The sequence below is a fragment of the Alosa pseudoharengus genome, unplaced genomic scaffold (assembly GCF_046254945.1).
Source record: "Alosa pseudoharengus isolate Yale_2024_CS ecotype anadromous, Long Island Sound unplaced genomic scaffold, YU_APseudo_1.1 YU_APseudo_1.1_scf_8, whole genome shotgun sequence".
Classification (NCBI taxonomy): Eukaryota; Metazoa; Chordata; class Actinopteri; order Clupeiformes; family Clupeidae; genus Alosa; species Alosa pseudoharengus.
In genome coordinates this window covers 30,594,734-30,610,565 of record NW_027468870.1, presented here as the reverse complement: position 1 = coordinate 30,610,565, position 15,832 = coordinate 30,594,734, and the positions used below count along the sequence as shown (strand labels likewise).

General features: G+C 44.2%; 1 protein-coding gene across 1 annotated transcript in view; it reads right to left on the bottom strand.

Annotated features, from left to right (window-relative positions):
• pcdh1a (protocadherin 1a) overlaps positions 1 to 15,832 on the bottom strand; it is a 110,268-nt gene that overhangs the window by 5,768 nt on the left and 88,668 nt on the right. The window contains exon 4 of the mRNA XM_076274967.1: positions 13,893 to 14,112. Within this exon, the coding sequence (XP_076131082.1) occupies positions 13,893 to 14,112 (220 nt within the window). The remainder of the gene's footprint in view (positions 1 to 13,892; positions 14,113 to 15,832) is intronic.

Here is a 15,832-nt window from a genome sequence, read left to right as displayed (position 1 = left end):
AACACGATTGCCTCTTTCTTTTTCCTCTTCTCCAGGAGGCCTTGGTATCCTCTCGGAGATGATGGAAATAACAAAGGCTGGTTGATAACTGAGGTGAATTAGGGAGAAAACAGCAGCGAAAATCCCCACCCTCCACTCCGCCTCACCAACCGCCCCTCTCTGTTCGCCAAACCGCAAGAAAAAAGGTTGAGCAAAATGAAAACAAACATTCTCATTGTTTGATCATGTTGTGTTTTGCTCAAGGCTCAACATCTTGTGAGGCGAAAAGTCTGTGGAGGGGAGAAACTCTCGTTGGCTGAAAAGCGCTGATAATTGGTGCTGCAGACTCTCGGGTGTTGGCTGTAGCCGCGCTGATGGCTTGGCGATGCGGTGGTATTATTTGGCCGAAGCACAGTCGTATCTGGCGACAGCATGGGAGATCTTGGCAGCGTCGGACTTAATTTACAACAGTGTTATTTTGATTAGGCGCTGATTCGGTGAGCTGTGAAACGCGTTGTCGGAAGCTTGCCTCGCTTTGGAACCATGCTTGCTTCCGCCATCTCTCCCAAAACCCTCTCTCTGCCGCCATCTCTCTCTCTCTCCCCCGCCATCTCTCTCTCTCTTTCTCTCTCTCGTTTCTTTTTTTTCCTCTGGAACTGGCACATGGCTCACCTCCTTCTCGAGAAGGCAGGTGCCATGAAGCAGAGTGAATTGTGGGATACCCTCCACTGGCTGAGAGAAACTGTTATGGGGCCGGAGTGGGCCGGCTCTCCTCGGAGCCTGGCCGCAGAAATCAGGAAGTGCGTGTCAGACCCACACAGTTCCAGTCCCTCAAGTGCCATCTATCATGGCGGGGGCAGTGAACTAGTTAGACTGTGCTCCAATGGCTTTCAGTCCGGCAGTCACACTGAGTGAGTGAGAGAGGGAGGGAGAGAGAGAGAGGGGGGGAGTGAGGGAGGGAGAGGGGGAGTGAGCCAAAGGACTCTAAGGGAGGATGGGGTGGACTGGGCAAGTAGAGGGAAGGAGAGAGGGGGCAGTGTGTGGTGGTGGATGAAGGTTGGGAGAAGGGGACGGGGGGGTTCTGGGCAGAAGGAGATGGCTTTGGGGAGGAGGGGCCACTAAAGACCTCTCTGGCAGGCCTCTGCCCAGCGGCACCAGGCCTGGGTTGAAGCTGAGCTTTGGGCAGTCGAGGTTCTGGAAGAAGCCTCAGCAAGGCCTGCTCACTACCTGCTCTGTGATCCCAGTAAGGGGTCTGGGACTCCCAGTACAAGGCAAGATGAAGTGAGAATGGGATAGGAAAAAACAAAGTGGGGGCAGAGACCGATAGAGAGCAGAATTGCCACACGCTCTTTCTGATCCTCTAATTACCCTCCTCCAGCTCGGCAGGACCCCTTTGGTGGAACTGCGTAGGGGATGCATGGCAGTGAGTGTGCACCTCTCTTTCTCTCCTCTCTCACCCTTTCTTCTCTCTTTCCCTCTCTTTTCCCTCTCTCTTCCTCTCTCCTCCTGTGTGTGTGAGCTGGGGCGCAGCGAGCTAATGGACACATTATTCTCCCCTCCTCATTATCGCCCTCATGCTCCCTCTCTCTCGCTCCCCGTCTCTCTCTCCCTCCATCTCCATCTCTCTCCGTCTCTCCATCTCTTCCACTTCTCCCGCACCTCATCACATCCGAATCGTACGGCTTTGGCCAGACTGTCCCTCTGGACAGCCCATGCATATATAAACCCTCTCTGAGCTCCGCACTAGACACAGCACTGAGTGATGCTTCTCTCCTCTTAAAAGCAGTGCAAGTCTACCGAGGAAAGCCTCACGGCCCTGCCGGTGCAGGCAATGATCGACTACTTTTTTCCCTGTTAGGAATTCTACCTAAAAATCACACTTAAGAGTCTCAAAAGCATATTAAAGGGGCCTCATTACACACCAGGAGACTAGCGTCTGTTGCTTTTACTCGCTGTCCCAGGCCAGATACTTCAAATAAGTCATCCTCAATTCTCCTCTTTGAGACGATTTCGGAAAGGTATTAATTTAACAATTGTACCTCTGTACCTCTTTGACGGCCTCAATTGCTCACTCTCTGAATGTGTAATATTGAAATTTCAGAAAAACGGGGTGCTGTGTGTGTGTGTGTGTGTGTGTGTATGGAGAGGGGGGGCTGTTCTTTGATCAGTCCTCTTCATCCTGTAGTCGGTGCCTTGAATACCTCTGCTCTAGCTGTGATGCCATCTTATGGATTCAGCGTACAACAGGAGGTAACCCACCAGCCGGTGTATGATGAAACGTTGGGAAAATCTTTTGAAGGAAATAGCGTGTAAGTAGCAGACATTGTCATGAAAATGCATGTTTTTGTGCCACTCTTGCCGCGATCAGCCATGAATTACGGAGTTAGAAATGGCTGCCAAGGCGTGCAAGAGAGAGATAGACACAGAAAGAGAGAGAGAAAGCAAGAGAGAGAGAGAGAGAGAGAGAGAGAGAGAGAGAGAGAGAGAGAGAGAGAGAGAGAGAGAGAGAGAGAGAGAGAGAATAAGGGCAAAGAAAGAGCTCCCTGACTTGCTGCTGTTGATCCCTTCCTACAGAGATAATTATTTGATTTTATCGCGGCATGATCTGACAATTAGGGCCCTTCTTCTCTGCCCTAAGTCAGGCAGTTTGGATGATATTAAAGCTCCTCGTATTGCCTGCTATCTTTAGGGCACATATATCTTTTTACAGCCATTTCAGCCTGCTCTGAAGTACAGCAGCACATCTCTTCCTGTGTATTACAGAATAAGGATTGGGTGAGTTCAGGCTCTTATACGAATGCAGACTCGGCAGAAAGGAGTGTGGGAAATCTACGCTAACTCGAGGGCAGGTGTCGGGGAAAGAAGGGAAAAAAGAGCCACCAGGAGACCTCCAGAAGTATTAAAATATATCCATAACGAGTCGGAGCTCTCGCTTCAAATTCAATTCCCCTGTCCCATTAATGCTCTCTAAGAGAAGCTATGTTGAATCATTATCCTTAATGTCAACGGTTTGAGCCAGAGAGGAAAAATATTTTAAATTCTGCTACTGTAAGGTACTACTGCTTCTACTGTCCTGCTAGCACTGCAGTGCTGCTCTTAAATCCCCAGCAACCCACACACCTCTGAGGGTAAATAAATAAATAACAGACACAAGACACAAATAAAAGCTAAAATATAACAAAACAAGAGGTAAAACAAACGACCGCCGTTGAAACGGAGCATTCACAATAGGTGTGTGTGTTTGTGTGTGTGGAGCACGCTATGCATTTGGGCCAGATTACCAGTGACAACGCACCTCTGGGGAATCGGTTGCCTAGAAGCGCATTGTTCACACATTTTCAGAAGCAGCCCCCTACCCATTTACCCTTCTTTTACTACACATACACACACACACAAACACTTATACACTCACACACACAGACACACACACACACACACACACACACACACACACATATATATATATATATATATACACACACATACACACACACAACCACTCGCACACATACAAACACATGCACACACACCATTCCTAAACTGAAAACACAAGGTGCAGGTTGGGAGGGTTGGTTGGTGGTGCTGGTGGTGGGAGGTGGGTGTAGTAGGTGGTGGGTGGAGGCGGCTGTCACATGGCCCGGTCCCCTGCGGTGGCTCCTGCGCTCTGTCGTGGGAGAGGGGCTGGCACGGGCCTCTGCAATCAATTCTACTAACAGGCAGGGACTCTGACAAGGCTCAGCGCCATCTGTCTGAGCAAACCCATGCCCCGCAACGCCATGCCACTCTGGCACACGGGCACAGTCCCAAACTGGCACCCGCAAGACAAACAAGCCCCTTCAGACTCACACTCTGTTCCTGGGTCTGTCCCTTTCTCTTCCTGTTTCCCTCTTCAGCAAACACACACACACACACACACACACACTATGTCAAATATACACTCACACACAGTCACAAACTATGTACTGGGTGTGCACACACATTGACATGCAAAACCAACATGCCTGCTCAGACTTGTTAACAGATATTGAGATGACAAGCCAACACACAATACATAAAGAAATCTCAAATGCAAATGTCAACAGACAGACAGTCACACACAAACACACACACACACACACGCGCACATGCACACAAACACACACACACACACACAAACACTTACACAAACACACACACACAGTCAAAACTCTATACTCCCTCTCAACACACAGACACACATAGATATGTACAGACACAGACACACACACAGAGATTGGCCAATCTGTTTGTGCACATACAGACACTCAGACCCACAGATACTCATAACCCAACATATTCTGTAGTAATTAGTCACCATCAATTGTCAAGATGACTGAGAAGAACACCACACAGTGATGACACCAACAGACTCGGAGACCCGGCTGAAAAACTCCGACTGTCAAAACGGACAGACACAGAGAAGAGCTGAGAAAGTAAAAGTGAAGAGAGTGAGAGTGGACGAGAAAACCTTTGACAGGGGAGTTCAAAGGATCTGCCACATTATTAGGGCCCCTTCCTGCAGAGAACATCAGAGAAGAAGGATGAGAAAAAAAAATCATCACATAGCATGGCTAAAGTTCCTCATCATTATGCTAATGCCCTTTTATTCCATTTTATCTCACTCTCCCTGGTCCATATGTGCAGCCACTCCAGCTATGGCATCAAAGAGAAGCCTTCCTCTGGGCAGCTTCTCCACATGTAAATATCGCCATCTGGGGTAAATACTGGTGTCACCCCCCCCCACCCGCCAAACACACACACACAAACACAAACACACACACACACAAACACACACACACACAAACACTCACTCACACACACAAACACCTACACACACACACACACACACACACACATCACACATTCCCCCAGCCTTTCTCTCTGGAGCATGCCGTTCGGACAGGAACCCGGCGCTGCCAAAGGCAGCAAGGACTCTGCCCCGTGGCACACACCCCAGGGACTTGGATCTGTGTGCGGCGCCGGCGAGGGCCTTTTGTGAACAGGTTTGGGGGAAGCCATCCAGGCATCTACACTGACACACAGACAGACACCCACCCCCCTCACACAGGCATACGCACACACACACACCCTGCTGAGTGGGGTCAGTGGACCCGTGTACCGACTCCCACCGGGAGGGTTCACCTTGGGCCGGCGCGAGTGTCTCGCTGAGACTGAGAAGGGAGTGAGCGAGCGACGAGTGAGTGAGTGAGAGAGTGAGCGAGCTCTGCCACCACCACGGCTCTGCTCCTGCTCATTAGTGCCCCGGTTAAGTGTCCTAATGGAGCGCTCCACTTATCCAGCTCCGGGGGCCAGGACTGCTGAATCACCCCCACTGTGCTGGAGCTGAACTCGGCCAGTGGGGCAAACCAATCCAATGAATGAATGAATGAGTGAGTGAGTGGGTGGGTGAGTGAGTGAATGAATGAGTGAATGAATTAATGAATGAATGAATGAATGAATGAGTGAGTGGGTGAGTGGGTGGGTGAGTGAGTGAATGAATGAGTGAATGAATGGATGAATGAGTGAGAGTGAGTGAACAAACACATGAACGAATGTGCTATTTGGCCGAGTAAAATATGCTATGCATTATTCACAATAATGATTCTACTGTTCAGCAGTGCTGTGTTGGCCTGACTGGGACACTCTGAAGACACATTGAAAGCTAAATTATGCAACAGTTTTCTTGTTTGAACGCTCCTCAATCAAATGGACACAAAAAAAGATGGAGAAAGAGGATCTTTTTTGATAAGTATTCTATAAAGAGAGAATTGATCAATGAAGGTTTTAATCTGATATTTCAATGGTGGATTCTTTTTTGCATGTGACAGCACAACAAATTAAGCACCTGACAATGAAGGAAAACACTACAGAAGACATGAAGGTGAGGGGGAAGAGAACTGTGTGGTTTGACAGCTCAGTGTTAGATATAGCCATGTCTTGTTATGCCCTTCATAAATGAAAATGAGCAGTTCTTCCTTCCCAACCACAATCAAACATCCTTCCATCAAAATATATGACACATTACATAGACCTTTTACATATTTTTATCCACCAAATCAACTAGGAACCATGAAAGGGTTTTTATTTTATAAAGTAAGTAGTGTTTCTAAGCACTGTTTTTCTGCTTGCTGTCAGTCTGAGGAGAAAGAGGAAAACGGATCTGTACATGTTTCTTACACCTTAACCTTCCCAAATTGAGTGAAGTTTATCGACGCAGCCTTTTGCTGTCATGATTCGGCAGAAGGCACCTTAATGAGGTAAATAAATAAACAGGTAAAAAGGTCAGCCAAAATGATCCCCGGTGCAGCATACAAATTTCCGTACGCTTGGTCTCTTAATAGTTCAGATGTCCACACACTGGAAAGCATAAAAGGAATACCTCACTCTAAATACGCATCAGGTTATATACAAGCTGTTTACAGCTTTACAGATGTTACAGATGTGTATATGTCAGGTGATTTGTCCGACCTGAAAAAGGTCCTAAATAGACAACGGGCTTTGTGGTTTGATGAGCTTAACTCTGCTTGCCACAAATGTTTCTCCATTTAGTCAATTAGTCAATGTGTTCTGAGGCATTACATCCTTAAAATAAGGACGATGCTTAAAGGAATCTCCATTGAGTTAGTCATGCTAAGCTAAAAACAGTAGTCTGCATATTTGCATGCCGCGATTTGTGATTGATTTGTGAAGGCTTGATTCATCATACTGTATGTGCAATACATGTGGTGTATTAATGCTATTCAAATACACTTCACATTTAATTCCATTAATGCAGATTAATTCTGGTTTATGCAGCATTTATGGCAGTAAAAAAGAAAGTGTATTTTTCAAACAGCAAATATCAGATGAACTCGGACATCACCTGTAAGGGAGTATATGTTAATTTAAACAAAAACCCTCAGTAGTGACCACGTGTAGGAGACCTTTATGTCAGAAAGTGTTCGCTCCGAGCTGGAGGAAGCCAATTAATGGAGTTATGTGGTCTTTTCACAAAGTTGCTTGAGAGTTTTAAATTTCTCTAGGACTTAACTGTCAAGGTTTTCTCTTTAACTTGCTTCTCTTGACATTTTCTCCCACTGAGTACACTTGAATCTGTGAGTGTGAGAGAAGGAAAAAGGCTAGCAATATTTTATATCAAATTTACACATGCTCATTAACCAGGGTTCAAAGCAATTATCACACATGTTCAACTGCAAATGTAGATGTATATATATATATATAAATGTATATGTATGTATATATATATATATATATATATATATATATATATATATATATATATATATATATATATATATATATATATATATATATGCAAATGCAGATGTATATATATATATAATGAAGAGCACTAACATGACATTGTATGTACATTGCAGCTCACAGTATGAAGCAGTTAAAAAGGAAAGAACTAAAGCACTAAGACAACAAGCGCTCAGGCTTGTGCCAATGGGGAAGCTCTGGAAATCAATAGCTACAGATCATATAACACGAGAACCAAATACGGTATCAGAGATACCATGAAAAAGACGTCTGTGCCTTCCCCTCAGAGGGAAACAACCCAGCAGGAGATGTAGGAGATGAGATGGGGGTTGGTGCAGGCGGTGGTCATGGTGGTGGTGGTGGTAAGGGTGGGGGCAGATGTTTCCATCCGCAACTATGAACCAAAGTCTTCAACTACACAACCTTCAGCCCCTTGCTCTCTCCCTACCACTACATTTCATCAGTCCCGGGACTCTCATTGGTGATCAAAGACACAACGTGTGAAGATAACCCCGGCCCGGGAGGTAGAATATGTAGCAAACAGTGCAGGAAGATAATAACACATTGCAGGAAGCTACAGCAAGGTGAAGACACAAGAGGCAATACATTGACTTAGATATGTCAATCTAAGTGGGCTGTTTTGGCAAGCAGCCATATACTGCTGATTGCATGAGGTTATGTACAGCTAGCATCATCACACGCAATATTTGAGCAGAGTTGAGCAAGTTGTTGAATAGAGATGCACCCTGAGAGCCCATAATAACGAATATACTGTAATTGATTTAATGGAAACAATAAACTCATAAGCTGACCTTTGAGTAATGTGACCGTATAATTGGATGGCAGTCTAGGATTTGTTCTCACACAACCCTACTTTTCCTCTACAGGTACAAGTATGGTTACAGCAGCTGTATGTTTTTGCTGATACATCTGTGCAATGTTTGTAACATTGTAGAAGGTGACAAAAACTGCTAGGCCCACCATTCCTTCAGACACAATAAATCCTTAGTCTCATTGTTCAGAGAAGGCCTGGTCATTTCTGGATACTAATTAGCTTGGCACCTACAAATATATTGACCGTCCAACATCCAACTCTGCTGAATGCACATTTTTAATTAGTTTATCTGAAAGCTTGCCAACACAGACATGCCAGGTTGAATTCTGTAAATGATCCTTTCATGATAAATAATCAGCAATGAATTGAGCTGTCCAGAACATCATTTGTTTGTTTTCTTCACTTTCTGTCTCTTAAAGGGGCTATACGTAAGCCTGTCTAGTTGTCGGCTGGCGAGCTAAATGATTGCATACTACCCACCACAAGCAGATTGGGTGCCGTGGATTACAAGGTTTACAAACCCCTACCACCTTTCAAAGAAGTTAACAAAAAGTTTAGTCAATTTAAGATATGGTGGATAAAGGCAACATGTAATATGAAGACATTAATGATTAAAAGATCCTGTATGCTTCCATTAGTGTCTCTATCAACATCTATTGATGTTTATGTTACATCAAGGCAAACAGACCTTCATAGGTCTTCATAAGCACTCAAGCTTTTGAGCAAGCTAATAATTAACGTTAATCAATGAGCCTCTGGGCGACTTGTTGCTAGCAACTACAGGAGGCCTGAGGATATGCTTACTTGTTGCTAGCAACTACAGGAGGCCTGAGGATATGCTTACTTGGAGTGTGTTCCTACTTTCACTCTGTAGATCAACAAATATGAGCACCACATTTATTTTGTTTTCACTACAGTGAGTCGCCTTTTCCTCTTGAGGTAGGTAAGTGATACAATATAAGAGTACCATTCTATCTTATTAGTATGCTAACTACAGGGTTGAGAGATAACAAGATTTGTACAAGAAATTAAAAGAAGATTACAGGATGAACACAAGAAGCTATATGCAGACAAGTTCCAAAATGTGTTTTTACATCTGAATAGACTTCTTTACTTTAACAGAGATGGTAACAAAGCACATATTAGTACATTGATGAAAATGACACATGGGGGCAATATTTTAAGTTTGTAACTGAGAGAGCAGTTTTTAAAGTTTCTGTCATTGAAAATAAGCAATGCTTTGAAATCAGTGCTGTGAGCTAAAAGTTGAGTTTAGCTATGGTGTAAGCAGTGAGAGGTTGTTCAAGGTTGTGGTTAAGACTCAGGGAAATAGACTGTGGAAGTATAAGAAACACAGAATGAAAGGACTGCAGTAAATCAAAACGAGGGAAAAAAGTCATAGCTATCTTCATCATGTGACTATACAGTAGACACACTCCATCGTGCTGGAATAATAGACCATGAAATGAAAACATTTTGACTTTGACATGGAGGAATGGGAAAGAAAAAAAGAAGAAAAAAATGTGTGTATGAATCCCTACATGAATATTTGAAAGAAATAAAGAAAGATATTTTTTGCCTTATTTATCTTTATTTACTGTTGCCCCCCCCCCCCCCCCCAACATTACAGGATGACAATATGCTCTGAAAATGGAGATTTCACATTACCAAAGGCAACCGTGCCTTGTGCACCCCACGTGTTGTTTGTCATTCCAGCTGTGGGCCACAGACGCGGAGGTACAGAGTGAGAGTTCATATATTGCTTTTTCATTTTCGCTTAAATGCGGTGACACACGGAGCACTCACCGACCCCCTTTTCTGCTTGTCAATCACCGGCACAACTGTGCACAAAAAGCCTCCACCAGCTCCACCTGTCACGCTGTCAGTCATCTTCAAGTGCAAAAATAAATAACAGAAGACAGAAGGGGAGGAAAAAGCAAATAAAAAATAAAAATAAATAAACAAGCAAATAAATAAATAAATAAATCGAGTGAGCGAGCAACACAGGTGATGGTTAGAGGGAGGGATAATATCCTGTCTTTCTCTATCCATTTCTCATCCATCTTTCAATGTGTGTCTCTCACAGTAATCTCCCTGGGGTAAAAATCACATTTTAATTAGGTCTATCTCTGGTTAACAGTTCCTTTTCCCAGCCTCCGAGTTGTACGTGCCCGCCTGTCGGGTTTTTCATCCTTGTCAGAACTGCTCAGTTCCACATCAGACTCTGTCAAATCAAAGAGCCCATTTCACCTCAATCTGTCTCTGGGTTCTGCAGTGAGCGGCTTCAACCACAGACTTGTCCTCCTGACACCAACAACAAAGCCAATTCTGTGTTCTTCATGGGGGCGTCTGATCCAAAACTTATCCGAGTGGTTGGACCAAAGTGGAAACAACAACGGACGGGGAGAAAAAAAAACTGAAGACGACAGAAAAAGACGACAACGAAGGAGAAGAAAAGAATCATTTATAATACATCATACGTGTAAGGGGGGGGGGGTTGCAGGAGATGTGGGGAATGTGGGAGATAAGGAACTGAATGCAGAGGCTCTGATGGGAGATTTGCCAGAGCTCTTCGTTCATCATTCATTTCCCAAGCAGAATTGCAGAACTACAGCCACGCTAACAGCTGACATCCCAGCTCTGAAAACGTTTCTCTAGTTCCTGACGCATTCTGTACGACTGACAGTCACCTCCCTCTTGGGGGCCCCCGACTCTGACTAAGAAATCTGCAGGATGCCATGTTTAACTCGGTGTGAGGTAAAAAAAAGAAAAAAAAAGAAAGTACACTGAGGGACACTGTGTTCGAAATGAGACACTGACAAACTGACAGGAGGACTTGTCGAGTAGGTGTGGGGTGAAAGGTTTCTGTGATAATTACACAGTACATGGGACTGCCATAATGGTGGGAAAGCATGGAAATTAAGTGATTCACACAGATGTGTGTAGGCAGGAGGACCTCGTGAAGGGAGAGTGGAATTTCCTTGAAGGTGGCTGCCACATCAGTAGTTCTGGTTCAAAGTAAGAAATTTGAAGTTGAATTTTCAACATTCAACGTTGGGCCAAGCATATGGGCTTAGATGTGATTTCTGTCCCCCTGGCAGATTTCCAATTTGTGCTTGGGTACAAGGGAAGAAACAAAAAAAAAAAAACATTTCCTGGTTGCACTGATACAGCAGTTAGTTCCAGTCAAGTAAGTCGAGCAGTTGGAGCATTCTGTGAATGCTGATGTGGAGGCGATTCACTTTTTTTTTTTTTTGTTACTACATAAATAGAACTGAAAAGGCACATTTGTCCGAAACATTCAGACTTTTTTAAACCGTACATACTGGATTAAGTTTAAATATAGGTTCATGCAGTATATAGGACATGTAGGAGTAAATCCACTACACAAGGTTTCTTGCCCATAGAGAGAGAGAGAGAGAGAGAGAGAGAGAGAGAGAGAGATTCTTTAACCTTGTGGGGATTCCTCACTCACATGGGACCTATGATTAAGAGGCAAAGAAGAGAGCAACATCCAAGCTATCTCTAGAGAGAGCGCCAGGCCCACCAGAGTCAGCTCACTAGAGAGCACAAGAGCCTCGGCATCAGCCCCGTGTGTCTTACCAGTCATTAGATACCCAGCTGGCATACTAATCTGGCCAAATGGAGATACGGAAGCTGCTGATATAGAGATCCTTTCACAGTACATGGTGGATTGTACCATCATCTCGACACCGCAGGCAGACCAGTCAGAAAAGAGTGTGACTGGGTAATAAATGAGTGCCCAGGCCACTGTGATCCATTCAACACGAAAACGTTCACACAGAAGAACTTCTGCCAGTGTGTCTCTGACAGTCGATTGTAGAAATGTGGATGAGGTCAAGACGGTCCCATGAGTGGAGATTGTCCCCATGACCAGACAAGCCTATCTAAGGGATGTACCACTGACGGTCAGCGGGAGGCCTCACACTGGTAAATCCCACCAGTAGCAGGGAAAGGCTGGATTAACGGAGGGGACTGAGGCACTAATCACAGCTGCCGCAGAAGAGAAGGCGGTGAACAGAAAGGGCTCGGGGCGCAGCAAGTTAAAGAGGCCAGAGCCGAAAATGTTGTTATAATAGACAAGGACTGAGGAAATTACAATGGTGATGAATGGAACAAATAATATTGAGAGAAAAGAATATGAGAAGCTGGGGAAATGCAATAGAGTAAAATAAGGATAGAATATAAGCAAAGTGAAGGCAAAAAAAGACCTCCAAGACTTTGGACAGAGGATCTATGTGTGAACATCGGAAGATAAATATTCAGTTCAGTTTTCCTCAGGGTTCTGCACTATGCCACCTATACTGCACATATGAATGTGCGGCAAAGACACTTAAAGTATAACACTCATTTGTTATGAAGTTTAAAGTGTCCAGATGATTGTTGTTTTTCTTTAGGTTGTCAGACTTAGTTTTCACACTAACAAAAATGAACAATGTTAGCAGTAGTGTTAGCAATGTTAATCATGATAATACAGTCAGGACACTGTTTGTAAACACAAAACGAAGCCAACCACCAACCATGAAAATCAAAAAGCAAAACAATTTTATTTATGGGTTAAATTATCCTAACCAATACAGCCTGAAGTACGCATGTGTCATGTCAGGGCAAAATCACACTCAAAGTGCTGTTACATTGTGTGTACAACACAGCTCTGATTCTGCTTGGCTCTCAGCCTACAGCCATGTGTCTGTAATCAGACCAAAGCCGTTCCGATGTAGGCCTCAGCACACCAGCGTTCACTCATGTGTGTCCCTGTTTAAGTTAAGCCAACAGTGTCATATTTGATATTGATCAGTTCCAAGTTCCTGTCTGACTGATTTAAGATTTTTCTGTCATTACAGTTCATTTGCACAGGCAGCCCAAAAAGTCAACTAAATCTGAAAAAAAAAAAAAAAAAACATGCGGTTGCGAGGCCATGTGTGCATTAAGGCTTTGGCTGAAGTCAGGGAGAAATGTTTGGCATGGAGGAGGAAAAATGTTTACTAGCAGACCACTGTTGTCTAGGGGAGATGTCGGGGGCCAGATTTATTTGGAGTCCGAACGCACCATTAGTTCAGGTTTTTTAATTAGCACACTTGTGTGAGAGGGTCATTAAGAATGATTTGGAGTTGTGATGGAGAGGTTGCTGATGGGACCTACACTGACACTGCTGACTCAACACCTGACACAACATACATTCATTTGCCCCTGCCAAAACAAACAATAAAAATGGAGAGTGGGAGAGACAGAGAGAGAGAGAGAGAGAGAGAGAGAGAGAGAGAGAGAGAGAGAGAGAGAGAGAGAGAGCGCGAAAACACAGCAAACAATTAGGAACATTTCAGTGCTAAACACAGCATCTTCACCACCCTGCAACAAGAGCTCACTACCACTCTGAAGAATTAAGGGGGCGGGATTGAGGTAACAGATGAAGATAGAAGACCAAGAGGAAGTAGAAAGAGAAGAGGCCAGGGATGAATTAGATAGAGAGGAAGAAAAGGAGGAAGAATAAGAGTTGAAGAAGATGAAGAATATGTACCAGTGTTATTAGTAGTAATAGAAGAAGAAGAAGAAGAAGAAGAAGAAGAAAAAGAAGAAGAAGAAGAAGAAGAAGAAGGAGAAGAAGAAGAGGAAGTAGAAGAAGAAGAAGAAGAAGAAGAAGAAGAAGGAGAAGAAGAAGAGGAAGTAGAAGAAGAAGAAGAAGAAGAAGAAGGAGAAGAACAACAAGAACAACAACAACAACAGCAACAACAACCACAACAACAGCATTGAGATACCAGAAAGCAGAGTCTCCTACCATTTTCCGGGTGCTCCATCTCTCCGATGCTGCCGTCGGGGGTGGTCCTCTCGTAGTGGTCCTCGGGCAGGGCCAGGGGTCCGATGCGGGGCCCAGACGAGCTCTTGCTGCTGGGCGTCTCCGACTCCTCCAGGCCACTGTCATAGTAACTCTGTTGAGAGGAGTCCTGCAGATCCTGCACGGGATTGGTCGTGGAGAAAGTCACTCGGCGATGAGGAAGCTGAAAAAGAATATGGAAAGAATAAGGCTTGGCACTTATTCTCATAATCTAATTATAACCACGGACCCAAAGAAGTGGGCTAATTGACCATCAAATTTGTAATATCACCCTTCAGGAAACACAGTGGTTGCTAATATTTCACTAAGGGACTAATAACAAGGCAGATATCAACTAATTTGCTCACTCTTACATAAAATGTAAAACAGTAGGAAGGTTCCCCCCTGCTAATTTGAGCCGGATTGTGATTGCATCAGTATTCTACAAAGTACACAGCTTTAGATGGATTCTGCTGTCTGTATGGTGCACACGCAGGCATCCACAACCACCCACACTTCCACACATACACAGTCATCCACATCTACACTCACACACACACACAGTCAAGCCTTCACACCCATGAATAGACGCACGCACATCCGCACAGATGCACACACACACACACATACACGGCTCATAAACCTGTGGAAATCACTGATACTGCAAAAAGGAGGTTCCATTTGCCTTGTCCGACTTTGCTCCTGTGCCGCAGAAGGCCAGAGCTGATCGATAACTCACCCCCATTCCCCTGCGCAGCACCTAAGCCCCCGACACCCTCTTCACTTCCACCTCACTCCTACTCCCATTAACACCGCCATTTCCCCGCACATATAAAAGACTCATTAACACATCCATTTAAGACACATACTGCCACCATTAACACTGTGCTGTTAGTCAGGCCAAATGTGTTCTTGTCAATGATGCCCCCCCCCCACCCCATGTTTATCCATTTCCTTATTTGGGCATTAATATTCAGAGAGCTTCTTAAATTGCTACATTGCTGCTCTACTTCAAGCTTGTTTCTTTTGTGGACAAGGGTCTCATTATTAAATCATTTTGAACATTCAGAAATATTGCTGCCTGATAGTTTGATCTTTTTGCCAAATGAGTCTGGTGTGCATCAGAGATCAAAGTGCTGGACTGCCAGCAAAACATACAATGGCCTGCCCACTACTGGGTAATTACTTTAATGCACCTTTCTCCAGTTAAATAAGTATTCTTTGGCAGTCCGACAGGCTTTGTTGTCAATCAAAGCTCTCCTTTTCTCTCCAACAGTGCTAGTGTTAGTTCGCAGTGCATTGCCTCTCTTTTCTCTCTCTTTGGTGCATTTGTGTGTGTGTCTGTGTGTGTGTGTGTGTGTCTACATGTATGTGAAAAAGACACACATTGTCTTGGGGCGAAACCTTCTTTTAATTTTTAATTTTCTTTCTTTGATGTGTAAAGATGAATACAAACAGTGTGCACCACACTTGTAACATCCAAATGCAGACGTTCAAATGTCACTGGTTTATCTTTCGTAAAATGTGCTGGGTGGAAAATGCAAATGACATTGCTTCATGTACTGTGAAAAAATGTTTTTCTCATCTTCTACCGGATTCAAATGACATTTTCCCAAGTACTCTCAATAAGATTTCCACATATTCTACGATACAACCATCTCACCTTATTTTGAATTACACTGATAAGACCTTGCTTTTCCTAGTGCATGCTCTACAGATGTGAACAGTCATAACATTTCAAGTGATCTTTCAATTAAAAGAAACACTATCTCCAACATCTGCAACAGTAGGGCCAACAGGTAAGTGAGGGGGAAGTAATGGTATTCTCCAGGAGAGCTCAGAGCATGTGATTAAAGGTCTCTCAGCCAGACACATAACTATTTAAATGTAAGGGGGGGGCATTT